The sequence below is a fragment of the Pygocentrus nattereri genome, chromosome 13 (assembly GCF_015220715.1).
Source record: "Pygocentrus nattereri isolate fPygNat1 chromosome 13, fPygNat1.pri, whole genome shotgun sequence".
Classification (NCBI taxonomy): Eukaryota; Metazoa; Chordata; class Actinopteri; order Characiformes; family Serrasalmidae; genus Pygocentrus; species Pygocentrus nattereri.
In genome coordinates, this window is record NC_051223.1 from 15,703,378 (window position 1) to 15,716,170 (window position 12,793).

Sequence of the window (12,793 nt, forward strand, 5' to 3'; positions counted from 1 at the left end):
CCCCAAATAGGATGTCACTTAGGCCCCTCAATCGTTCAGAAACCCTGCCCATTAAGACACTCAGAGTTGGCCCAGCTTGTTCTCCTCCCTAGAAGTCAGGCTTAATTGATATACAGGTTGAAGTTTGCCCTGCGGGCCACGGCCGTACAGTAGAGGAGCAGCGGGTAAGTGAAGGCTGCGCCCTAGTTTGTGTCCAATCAGAGAGTGTATAGGATCTGCTGGGGAGTGAAGAAAGCAGCAATGCGTAAACAAGCGCTGCAAACTCCTCCGCCCCTTTCACCCCCCCCCCCCCCCCCCCCCCCCCACACACACACACATACATCTCCTCCACTAAAACCAGTTCCGTATTTCTGCTCTCCTACTTTCTCATGTGACAGCCAACTCGACCCCCCAAAAGCCCAGCCGAAATCACACCGCGCGCCACCATGAAGGAGCACTGCTGATTTTTACGAGGTAAGAAAAGGCTCTGAAAGTGGCCGAGGCGATGCCGTGGCGTCTCGGCTTTCACACGGTGCCTTTCGGTGCTAAAGTTTCGAGTGGGCTGGGAGACCGTATCGTGTGTCTAGGATCAAGTTGCCGAGAGCATGTGTTAGTCCCGCAGCTACATGACAGGTTAGTGATAGTTAGCTGTTTAGTCAGCGTTTCCTTTCTCCCTCCGTCTCTCCGAGCGGCGCACAGATGCTAGCACGCCGGGCTTTAGAGGTTACGTTTACGCTTCAGCACGCTGTTCGCTTCAGTGTAGCCAGTTCTCTAGTCAGGAGAGGCGGATGACAGCTTTCCACTGCAGACGAACAGGCGATGTTAATGCTTATGAAGAGCAGGAGGCTAATAGACACACACGTCGTGTGTTGAACAGTGTAATGAGGACCGGTTTATGTCGTTTTAGTGTCGTTGATAATATGACATGTCTGTTTCTCAGCCTTCAGCCCACTGTGGAGCGACTGTGGTCTTGAACTGGGCTAGATAAACTTTAGCAAGCTTGTCTTTCTCGCCTAACTTTGAGCTCATCGTGCTAGACTTGCGTGCCATTAAGATTTCCCCCTGCAATCAAAAATGCATTTTAAACATTGTTATTTCGTGTTAATGGAGCAGCCTGCTCCATTTATCCAGCGTTACCTTTACGACACACCAAAACACTCAGGTTCAGGTTAAATATACTTGCTATGCATTTTCTCCTCAGTTTTAACCGCGGGCTGTATGAAACGTCAGTTAGTGGTTGTTCAGTGAATGTCAGCGCAGTCTGAGAGTAACATCAGTTTCGGTTTGAGAGAGGGGGGCGGGGCTTAGGACCGGATGACGCAGCACGCACCTGTACGGCACAAAGTTTTTCCACTAGATTTTCTATAGTTAGGACAGACTTTTTCGAAAATTTTCGAAATAAGAAAGACTAACCTTCATATTTCTCTAGTTAAGATAAGCTGATCATCTCGTCTATTGTCTATGGCCCCATTCAATGTCTAATGCCTCTAAATAAATGATTGGTATAATTTTTTCCTGACTTTTCCCAATTTAATGGGGACAAGTGAGTAAACATAAAATGAACATGATGATGTGTTTTCAGTTTTGATTGTTTGGATGATGCCGCTACAACATGCAGGTTCATAATCTTCAAACAACCTTTGTTGGCTTTAGGGCCCTAACCTAACATGACATAGTTACTGCAAGAGCCAAGGTACGAAATGCGGGGGGTTCAAATATAAGGATAGGTCGATGTTTAGCTACAATCATCAAGCTTCTGTCTTTGATATTCTTAACTAATGATAGATGCAATACTGGTCTACCTCAGTGTAGCACTCTAGCCAGAATACTTCAGAAAATCCACCAAATACACCATAGCATATTTGTAAATCTAAAAATATTCCCAATTTCTGAGTAGATTGGTAGAAAGAGTGAATTATGACTCATTTGTCAAACTGAAGGCAAAACAGGAGGTCTACATTAATGTGTGGTACAGTGCTAACAAACTAGAAAAGAGCAACAAAAAGTAGAATTGTTAAACCAAACATTTTGTTGCCATTGAAGCTAGCATCAAAGTGGTTATGCTGAGTTAGCAGCCAGCCAACGCTGGATACGCCAGCCAAGATGGGACCTCCAGAATACGAGGGGGGTATTTCACACACTGGTGAGAACCACTGATAGTCCACATGACATGGGTGAGGGGGAAACATCATTTCCACCAAAACTTCCCACCATTTCCTGGCGGTTTAAATCGCTGGAGTCCTCCTGACCCCAAGGATAAAATATGTTAGTAAATTTGAGGCTAACTGAAAGGATAAATAATTGTGTAGACTAAGAAAGGCCTATATGAGCATTAACACAACTGCTGACTTTTCATCTGCAGTGTTGCAGGGACACCTACAACATTGAATGCTTACAGTGTTTTATATATATTTGTAGCATTGAATTAAACTTTTGCAATGAACACATTTATGATTAATGGATTAATCACCTTCTGCAAATTTGAATAATGATGTAATAAATACATACAGGGTTAAATCAAGTTCAGCTGGAGCTGTAATAGTAAGAGAAGAAGTAAGAGCATGTAAATGTGAATCCTATTTTTTAAAGCACTTTTGTCTCTTTTTCTTCTACAGGCACAAAAGGCTTCAGCAGAGGAGCACAATGTTGAAAATGCAGCACACATGATATTGTATTTTTCATTCAACGCAAAATGCCTGGAAGTAAAGGCAAGGCACACTCTGGCAGAGCAGTGCTTTGAGCCCTATCTCCAGCTGTTCACTCCATATATCTTCATCAGCTCCATACTCTATCTTGCCGATATCCCTCCACCAGCCCTGCAGCAACAGGTGAAGATGACCACACAGAGGAAACACTTAGTCAAGGATTTTAACCACTTCATCACCTGTTACGTGTGTAAAGGATACCTGATCAAGCCCACTACCGTGACTGAGTGCCTGCACACCTGTGAGTGCCTCTCCTTGACACATATGGTTCATTAAAGCTCCAGTCAGGGACAGCCAGGACTGTGTCACTAATGCCTGGAATTTAGCTCTGAGAATACTAATGGATAAAGAGGGAAACATGTTGTGTTGTGTGGTCTTCTGCCACTGTCCTTGTGACAGCCCTGTGCAATACATCCTTTTTTTTCTTTGTCTCTAAGGACATTTCTTATGAAACACATAGTTAGTGTTACAATTCTGTGGAATCAATAGCCTTTTACTGGGGATGGCTGTAGAAGCCGACGCCTTCTGTGTTCTACAACAGAGATTGCTAGAGATACACAATAGCATGATTTCTTTTCCAATATAAATGCATATGCTTAAACTTTGGTTTTCAGTTTATTCCGATACACAATGCTGGTTCTAACCTTCCCTAAGCAAAACCTGACTTAGGGTTCTCCTCACCTAAACCATCCTCATCCTCTGTCAAAGTAGCATTAAACTTTTTACACATGCCTTACTTCCTCATACTGCTTAACGCAGAGGTTCGTCCTGTGTTGTACTGTTACAAACTTCTTACCTTCTGCATGGATAATGGATGATGATAGATAAATGATAGGTGATTTGATTACCTGAGATAGGTCTTTATGAGACAAAAGTGTACTCATGTCCAGCTTTGTACGAAAGTCCATTTCCTTCAGGTAGGAGAAAAAAATGTATTTGTAAATGTTTTTTTTCTCTCTGACCATTTTTTGTTTTTTTGTGAAATGTTACGTTTTATATATATTTATATACACACACACGTACCCACACATTTTCTAATCCACTTATCCTTCTGGGTCATGGGGGAAGTTGGGGACTATCCCAGCAGTCACTGGGTGGCAGGAAGGCAGGAAACACCCTGGACAGGTCGCCAGTCTTATGTATTTAAATGTATTTTAAAAATTCTGCATTTAAAAAAAATATGTATGCACTCTTCACACAGAAAGGACTGTGGTTGCCCATGTGGGGAACGGAACCCAGGCCCTTCTAACTGTGAGGTGATTGCGTGGCCCACTGCGCCACCATGATTTAAATAATGTGATATAAATTTTATATAGAAATACATACTCATACTCTTCAAATTGTATTTGAAGATGTATTTATTGTATAGTGCACTGTATTGTGAAACATGCTTTGCTCTTGAGAGGAAGACAATGTATATGTAGTGAGACAAAAGTGCAAAAACATAGCGACCACAAATTTTGTTTTATTATATACTATATTGCCAAAAGTATTCACTCATCTTCCTTCACACTTTGTGTGAATTGAGTGAGATCCCATTCTTAATCCAGAATCCCCCCTCCATCAAATTTTACACTTGGCACAAAGCAGTCTGACAGATACTGTTCTCCTGGCAATCGCCAAACCCAGACTCGTCCATCGGATTGTCAGATGGAGTGTGATTCTTCACTCCAGAGAATCCATCTCCACTGCTCTAGAGTCCAGTGGTGGTGCTTTACACCACTGTATTTGGCGCTTTGCATTGTGCTTGGTGATGTAAGGCTTGGATGCAGCTGCTCGGCCATGGCAACCCATTCAATGAACCTCTCTACGCTGTTCTTGAGCTAATCTGAAGGCCACATGAAGTTTGGAATTCGCTGAGCTCTTGAGAGTGACTCATTCTTTCATAAAGGTTTGTAGAAGCAGTCTGCATGCCTAGGTGCTTGGTTTTATGCAACTGTGGCCATGGAAGTGATTGGAACACCTGAATTCAATGATTTGGATGGGTGAGTGAATACTTCTGGAAAAGTAGTGTAGGTGCTGAAGGGCTGTACCAACAGTCACCTTTTACTTGAGAATCAGATCAGATTTTTTTCCGCTTTCGATATTTAATGCATCCTGTTTGCTAATGTTGGCCCAGTACCGACAGTGGGTATTGGATCTGCACCACCTCTAACAGTTATGATAATAAGGAAAGATTTGAATATGAGATTGGATGGAAAAGTAATCTGATCCATCAGTAGGTGTTCACTGATAGTAAATATTTATTCATGATTTTGAGATTGGTGTATGTTTAGTGGCGTGTGTCAGGTATGTATGTGTTTGATGGAGTGAAATGGGAAAGGTGAAAGCTCACTCTCAGAAATGACACATCTCCAGTCATCAGGGTGAGCACAAGTTATCTGCAGCCTTAGTCACCATGACAACAAATATCCTCCTCCTTGAATGAGCTTTTTTTGTTCAGATCATTTGTTTGTAGGAGTCAGTTGCTTATCTTTCAACAAACTTGAATGGAAGAAAACATCAAGGCTTCTGTTTTACCATGTCTTGCATTTGACCAGAAAATTTGTTTTAGCTAATCTTCCAATACAGAGTGCGTTGGTATGAATGAGTGGAGCTAATCCTCTAGTGTTACTGTCATCGTTTGTACGTAGCTTGTTATTGCTTAACCGATACGCTTGCCGTGAATGCCAATGTTTTGTGCAGACATCAGTGCTCAGTTGTAATACTGACTTCTTATCATGGACGAATGGATATGACAGTAGGGCCCTGAATGGTCGTGCATGATGTATAGGTCAATCCCCTAGCATACAGCCAGGCAGTTATGCACACATAGCAATTTGCTCAAGGGGCTAATTTGCCCTATATTTTACCCCACTCTTCCAGACCATTCTATATATTGCTGACCTGATTGTGTCTGGTGCTGTTTTGACATTGCTGAGATTACTCTCAAAGAGAAGTATGTGCTTTTTACAACATTTAACTTACAGTTCTACAATAGTAGCTTCATTACTATATGAGACAGTATTAATGAAGATGTTAATGTGTGAGTCCTAACTATGTCAAAAATTCCCTGGCTTTGTAGGACAGTCAGGGCTGACTTTGTAAAATGCTTTTTATGTAAATTAAATTTGTATTTTTTTTAAATTGAAAGAGCAATAGCTTTTCTTGGTTACTGAAAATAAGGTCAGATTTAGGCTTAGAAATTTTTCAGTACATATAGGTACTAGCATAGTGCTGCAATTTTTATTTTTCTAGATCATTTGAGTCTAGCCCTTAATACTGTGTCTAAATTTCATGATGAATGGACCAATCATAATGCTCCAAAATGACCTGGAAATGGAATGATCTCATTACATTGGCTTACATTAAAAAATCCATTCATTATGAAAATATGACTCAACTGACAGACAACTGAAATGTTCGAGTGGTATAAAACAATCTATATTGACAAAAACAGAGGTACATGTTTTTGTATGTGTGAAGAGTTTCATTCCGAAATGCTTTATAGAATGAGCTTTTAAAAAGAACGGCTGACATATAATGCAAAGACCATTGTTATTTCTCTATGAGGCTGGTAATCATAAAATAGCATTGATATTTCATATTTGTGTAAAGCCAATAGCAATATATGAAAAATGTCATGAATAAATAAAATCCTGTAATGCATTTTGCAGCGAGCAAAACTCTTCATATGCAAATTTATGTACGTGTGAATGTATGTGTATATAATGCAAGCAGGACATGTATGACCACCTCAGATAGTGTATAAAACAGTCTATGTGTGCGTGTGTGCGTGTGTGCGTGTGTGCGCGCGTGTGTGTGTGTGTGTGTGTGTGTGCGAACATCAAGGTAGTTGTGCAGTGCTGCGGTTGGCTGGAGTTATATGATAGGTGCAGATTTGGCCAGGCTGGGCCTTTATCTCGCTGCCAGGCCACAGGCTCCGTTTCACTTTTCCCTCACTTTCCCTTGTGTCCTCACCACAGCAGATATGCAGATTTCAGCCTTACAGCTGCAGATACTCTGCAATTTCATACCCCTGTAAAACTCAAACAGGAAATATAGGCAATCACAGTATGCAGTTTTACAGATGTTTAAATGCTGATAAAACCGAGATTTGCTCAGAAGATGTGTGGCTCAAGTTTCTCCCAGAAAGCTGGAGTTGAATGCTCCATATAATTGCATGCATTGCTGTTGTTTCTGTCGTTTAATAAACAGATAATCAGAAGGATAAAACTTGTTTTGTCAACCATGTTTATTTATGAATAGTAAACAATGTTTTTTAGCTAAGTTTCATATCTCCCCTCTCTCTGTTCTTTTCAGTTTGCAAAAGTTGCATTGTCCAGCATTTTGAAGACAGCAATGAGTGTCCCAAGTGTGGTATCCAGGTGCATGAAACAAACCCCCTGGAAATGTTAAGGTAAGACTGCACTTATCACCTGTTAGTAAAAAAAGAAGAGATTACAGACTTTTCTTTTGAGTGTGATAATTAACCTCTTAAAATTTCAGGCTTATTACATACTAAGACTTGTTATTCAGTAATTACAGGGACTTCAGTGCAAGCTAGTTGAACTATTCTTAGGTTATAGAAGTGTGTCTCAGAACTTCTATAAGTTAGAAGAGTCTGTGTTATTTTCTAAAAAGTATAATTAAAAGGCTCATGTCCCACGTTTTTCTCTCATAAGTCCACATATGATGTTTGTGTGGCTGTATGTATCAAAAACAGTCATTCATTTTTCTTAACCATTTCCCAAACTCTCTTTGTCCCTTTGATTTGTTACTGTGGTATTAAGACTGCTCTACATATAAATCAGCTCTGTCCTAATTGGCTGCCTTCTACTGAGCTTCATTCAAAAAGCAGTCCTGACTGAAGCACTGTTTATAACTTCATTATGGATGAGTGAGGCTGCACCATAGTCTAAATAGTCTGAATGGATATATGTAAATGTAAAACGAGATTCTGAATGAGCTGTTTTTGGAAGCTTTGTTTCAATATAGCGATTTTATGGACTGGAGAGAAAAAAAAGGAAAAGTTGGTTTTCCATGATATGGGTCCTTGATGAATATTAAAGAGTTTCGCACCTGAGAAACTCATCTGATAACATTTGTCCATTGAATTATTACAAGAAAGTCACCCATTATTCTAAATTTTTGCATAACATTCCACTCCAAAGTCAAGTGTATTTGATCAACTGGTTTGTTATTGAGCTGTGATTTGTATTTTTCATCATGAACACTGTCTTATTATTCTGGGATGGCCCTTCACTTTTTTATAACAATTTAATATTTTTATGCAATCTTTTAAACATTTTGTTCACTGTAATTTATTTCAACCGTAAATAGAGCAGCAGTTACATTCTCGCATCTGTACAGGTGCTTGAATGTGAATGCCACACCATTTAAGGTGGAACGAGATTTTCAAATAAGAAGCCAACTTTAGCTTCGTCAAATTTATCTAGTCAGTTGTCTCATACATGCATCCTATTTGCTTGCCCCTCCGACCATCAGACACTGCTGGAATTTGGAAAATATTACAGTCCTTCACACTATCAGTACTACCTGTCCATGGCTGGAATTTGCTCGCACTGGGTCACAAGAACATGGCTGGTCTGGTGCAGCTGACCAAGTCAGGCAGCACAATAGGAAAATACCCTGGTTGTCCATGTTAGGCTAATGCTAACCCCAAAAGACTGGTAATTCTTTCACTGCTGCCTTGAAAACAAAGTGAACTGCTTCTTATGCAACAGACTAGACAGTGGAAGGTGATCGAGAGACTACTGTGTTTTCATTATCTGTAACGTTGTGGAGTGATAAGGAGGTGGACGCATATACAAAGACAAGCAAGATTTATTCGGGGCACAGGTGGAAAACACAGGTGGTAACAATTGGGGCGGAGTCTGAAAAAAAGGGGGCCGGACTGGGAAGAAAAACTAAAGCACATTGACACGTAAATAAAAGCACATGGAAGACCAAAGCAAAAGCACATGGCTAACTGGGAGGGGCCAATCATGACATTATCATTTAAAACCTGACCGAAACATCATTGGCTCAGCATTTACTAGCTAGGTCTGCACTGCTTGTACATTACATTATCTGTGCTTATTTGAGGTATACTGGTGTAATGGTTACGATCAAACTCATAAAGAATTTCAATTGGTATACAATATGAACCAGTATACCACCCACTAGTAATTAGCACTATGTGCATTATGGTGAAAATTGAGTGGATTAAGCTTCAGGCTAAAGTTTCAGTTACACTGTTTGCTCCTGTCCCATAGGCACCTCTCAGGTCAGGAAAACAGTGACTTTGTGAACAGTTGGTGAAGATTTCCTCTGGCTAACAGAGATCAGTGCTGAGTCCTCTGGCTGCAGTTGTATGGCACTGAGCAGGGCAGAGTGGGGGATGCAGTAAATTTGATCTTGGCAGGGATGTGTTCCAACCAGCAGCTGGACTGCTGAGTGTAACTCTGGTCTCAGCTGTGAACCCTCACCAGCCCTGCCCCCCTGCTCACACACACACACACACACACACACACACACACACACACACACACACACACACACACACAGGTGCTGCCTTCTCTGCCACTGGCCAGAGTGAATGAACGTGCCGTGGCTCCAATAGCTGCAAACCGCAACTTCTGTATTTAGGGTGAGCTCAGCAAAAGTGGGTCATCATGTAAAATGGGAAGAATAAATTTCATGCTGCTTTGGTCTTTGGGTCACTGGAGCCAACATACAGTCATGTGCAAAAGTTTGAAAACTTGAAAACCTATTAAATTTATACATTTCTCGGTGAAAATAAGTTAATGTATCCTGTACAGGGAACACACTTGAATCTAAAATTTTTCTGAGTTTAACATATTGACAATTAAAACGTCATAAATTTAGCACTAACCACAGTTTAGGTTTTATTTTTTCCAATATGTTAAATTGAGGAAACTGTATTTAATGTGTAGGAGTGTGTGACAAAACTTAATTTGAACAGGGATGCCCAAACTTTTGCATACACCTCCATCTATCATGAATAATTATCCCAAGGGTACTTGTCATTTAGCAATTTTCAATGGCCTGCAATTACTGATGTGGGTAATGATACATGATACACTGATACTTGGTTGTAATCTGAAATCAGTCTAATTCCTCTGAGCACTTGGCTAGTGCTCTGACAAATCGAAATAGTTTTATGATAAATAAGGAGGTATGAAGAGAAGGATTCAAATAAGAGAATGTTCCAATGTTACTCAACATGCTATGTAAAGTGGGATCCAGTTTTCAAGCAAAGTTGGACACTTTTAAAAGCCATTTTGGTATATTACGATACAACCCCAATTCCAATGAAGTTGGGACGTTGTGTAAAACATAAATAAAAACAGAATACGACGATTTGCAAATCCTTTTCAACCTATATTCAATTGAATATGCTACAAAGACAAGATATTTAATGTTCAAACAGATAAACTTTATTGTTCTTTGCAAATATTCACTCATTTTGAATTTGATGCCTGCAACACATTCCAAAGGACAGGGGCAACAAAAGGGAAAGTTGAGGAATGCTCAAAAAACGCCTGTTTGGAACATTCCACAGGTGAACAGTTTAACTGAAAACAGGTGATTGTCATGATTGTGTATAAAGGGAGCATCCCTGAAAGGCTCAGTCATTCACAAGCAAGGATGTGGTGAGGTTCACCACTTTGTGAACAACTGCATGAGCAAATAGTCCAACAGTTTAAGAACAACGTTTCTCGACATGCAATTGCAAGGAATTTAGAGATTTCATCATCTACAGTCCATAATATCATCAACAGATTCAGAGAATCTGGAGAAATTTCTGCAAGTAAGCGGCAAGGCAGAAAACCAACATTAAATGCCCGTGGCCTTCGATCGCTCAGGTGGCACTGCATTAAAACCGACATCATTCTGTAACGGATATTACCACATGGGCTCAGGAACACTTCAGAAAACCACTGTCAGTGAACACAGTTCCGCTCCATCTACAAGTGCAAGTTAAAACTCTGCCATGCAAAGCGAAAGCCACATATCAACAACACCCAGAAACGCTGCCGGCTTCTCTGGGCCCGAGCTCATCTGAGATGGACTGACGCAAAGTGAAAAAGTGTCCTGTGGTCCACATTTTAAATTGTTTTTGGAAATCATGGACGTCGTGTTCTCCGGGCTAAAGAGGAAAAAAGAAAAGGACTGTCCGGATTGTTATCAGTGCAAAGTTCAAAAGCCAGCATCTCTGATGGTATGGGGGTGTGTTAGTGCCCACTTGCACATCTGTGAAGGCACCATTAATGCTGAAAGGTACATACAGATTTTGGAGCAACATATGCTGCCATCCAAGCAACGTGTTTTTCAGGGACGTCCTTGCATATTTCAGCAAGACAATGCCAAGCCACATTCTGCACGTGTTACAACAGCGTGGCTTCGTAGTTAAAGAGTGCAGGAACTAGACTGGCCTGCCTGCAGTTCAGACCTGTTTCCCATTGAAAATGTGTGGCGCATTATGAAGTGCAAAATACGACAATGGAGACCCCGGACTGTTGAGCAACTGAAGTTGTACATCAAGCAAGAATGGGAAAGAATTCCACCTTCAAAGCTTCAACAATTAGTGTCCTCAGTTCCCAAACGCTTATTGAGTGTTGTTAAAAGGAAAGGTGATGTAACACAGTGGTAAACATGCCCCTGTCCCAACTTCTTTGGAACGTGTTGCAGACATCAAATTCAAAATGAGTGAATATTTGCGAAAAATAATAGTTTATCCGTTTGAACATTAAATATCTTGTCTTTGTAGTGTATTCAGTTGAATATAGGTTGAAAAGGATTTGCAAATCATCACATTCTGTTTTTATTTATGTTTCACACAACATCCCAACTTCATTAGAATTGGGGTTGTAATTTATCATATGTTTAAAGCTAATGTCATGCCCACTATGACATGTAAAACTGAGGTGTTTAAAACAGGAAATTTAATAACAAGCTTAATCCTATGTATACAGGTACCAGTATTACCCTACTAATGCTCTGCTCCTTTTTGGTGTGTAGTGTGTATAGAGAAGCCTGCAGACACTAAGTATAGATCATCCTTTTTTAGATGTACAAGCTATATATTACTAAGCTATCGTATGGAATCATGTTGCATATAGACGTAATTCAACATAACTAAGTGGCTTTTAAAAGTCAAAGGAAAGGAAGAGAGGACAGAGAGAGTGAGAAAAGGTAGGGACCATAACTTTTTCTGGTTAGACCCCATGATTTTATTTAGGTGGTTTATTGAGGTAGTAAAAATAAATAAATAAATTAAAACTTAAAGAGCAGTTAGTACCACTCATCTATGCATATATTAGACCTACATTGTTAAAATAATCTTATAATGATGCACTTTTTAGTTTACTTTATAATAATAATAATGTTCATAATTTCTGCATGAATAAAATGTTACGTCAACACCATTCCTCCCCAATATAGTTGAGGCCAGTTCCACCTGCCAGCTAGGTCTCCCCTTGGCTGGGAGGGTGATCGCTAGCACATGCTTCCTCCGAGACGTAAGAAGCACCACCACATCTTTTCAAGCTGAGGCTAATGGAGTATCACTGGACAGCTCAACGTGCTTGGAGGAGCTTGTTAACCGCTAGTTCTGTTACATTAGTTAACAGACATTCACACTGGCAAGATTTGAGTGATGGGGGAGGGCCATCATACCTTTCAGCAGAATAAGACACACAAGAAATTTATTCACAGTGTCCACAAATACAACTGTGTCGAATCATAACAGGAGCTTGTGTAACCTCAGTTTCTAAAGCTCGGTCCTGCAGTCAGCTAGCTAGCTACAGATTATGGATATAATATCAGTGCTGCTTAGCGTTTGAATACCAAACATGATACATCTGTGATCTGTCATAAAATGAAAATCTGCATTCTCCAACATTATCTGTAACGTGTAATTAAATCTCTAAAATAACCAGTAGACAGATTGTGCTCCATTTTGCCCTTTTTCCTTGCTATTCAGAGACCAACAGAGTAGAGCGAAGGGGTCTGGTTCCTGCAGGGAGGGATCTTGTTTTTCAAAATCAAACACATAAGGCTGTCTCTAGCATTGTGAGTGGTGTTGTGCTCAACTGCATCCT

At 40.4% G+C, this 12,793-nt stretch overlaps 1 protein-coding gene across 1 annotated transcript in view; it reads left to right on the plus strand.

Annotated features, from left to right (window-relative positions):
- Positions 1-312: 312 nt before the first annotated feature.
- pcgf5b (polycomb group ring finger 5b) overlaps positions 313-12,793 on the plus strand; it is a 47,479-nt gene continuing 34,998 nt past the window's right edge. The window contains exons 1-3 of the mRNA XM_017681937.2: positions 313-453; positions 2,595-2,925; positions 6,987-7,083. Coding sequence (XP_017537426.1) covers positions 2,643-2,925; positions 6,987-7,083 — 380 coding nt within the window. The 5' untranslated portion in view covers positions 313-453; positions 2,595-2,642. The remainder of the gene's footprint in view (positions 454-2,594; positions 2,926-6,986; positions 7,084-12,793) is intronic.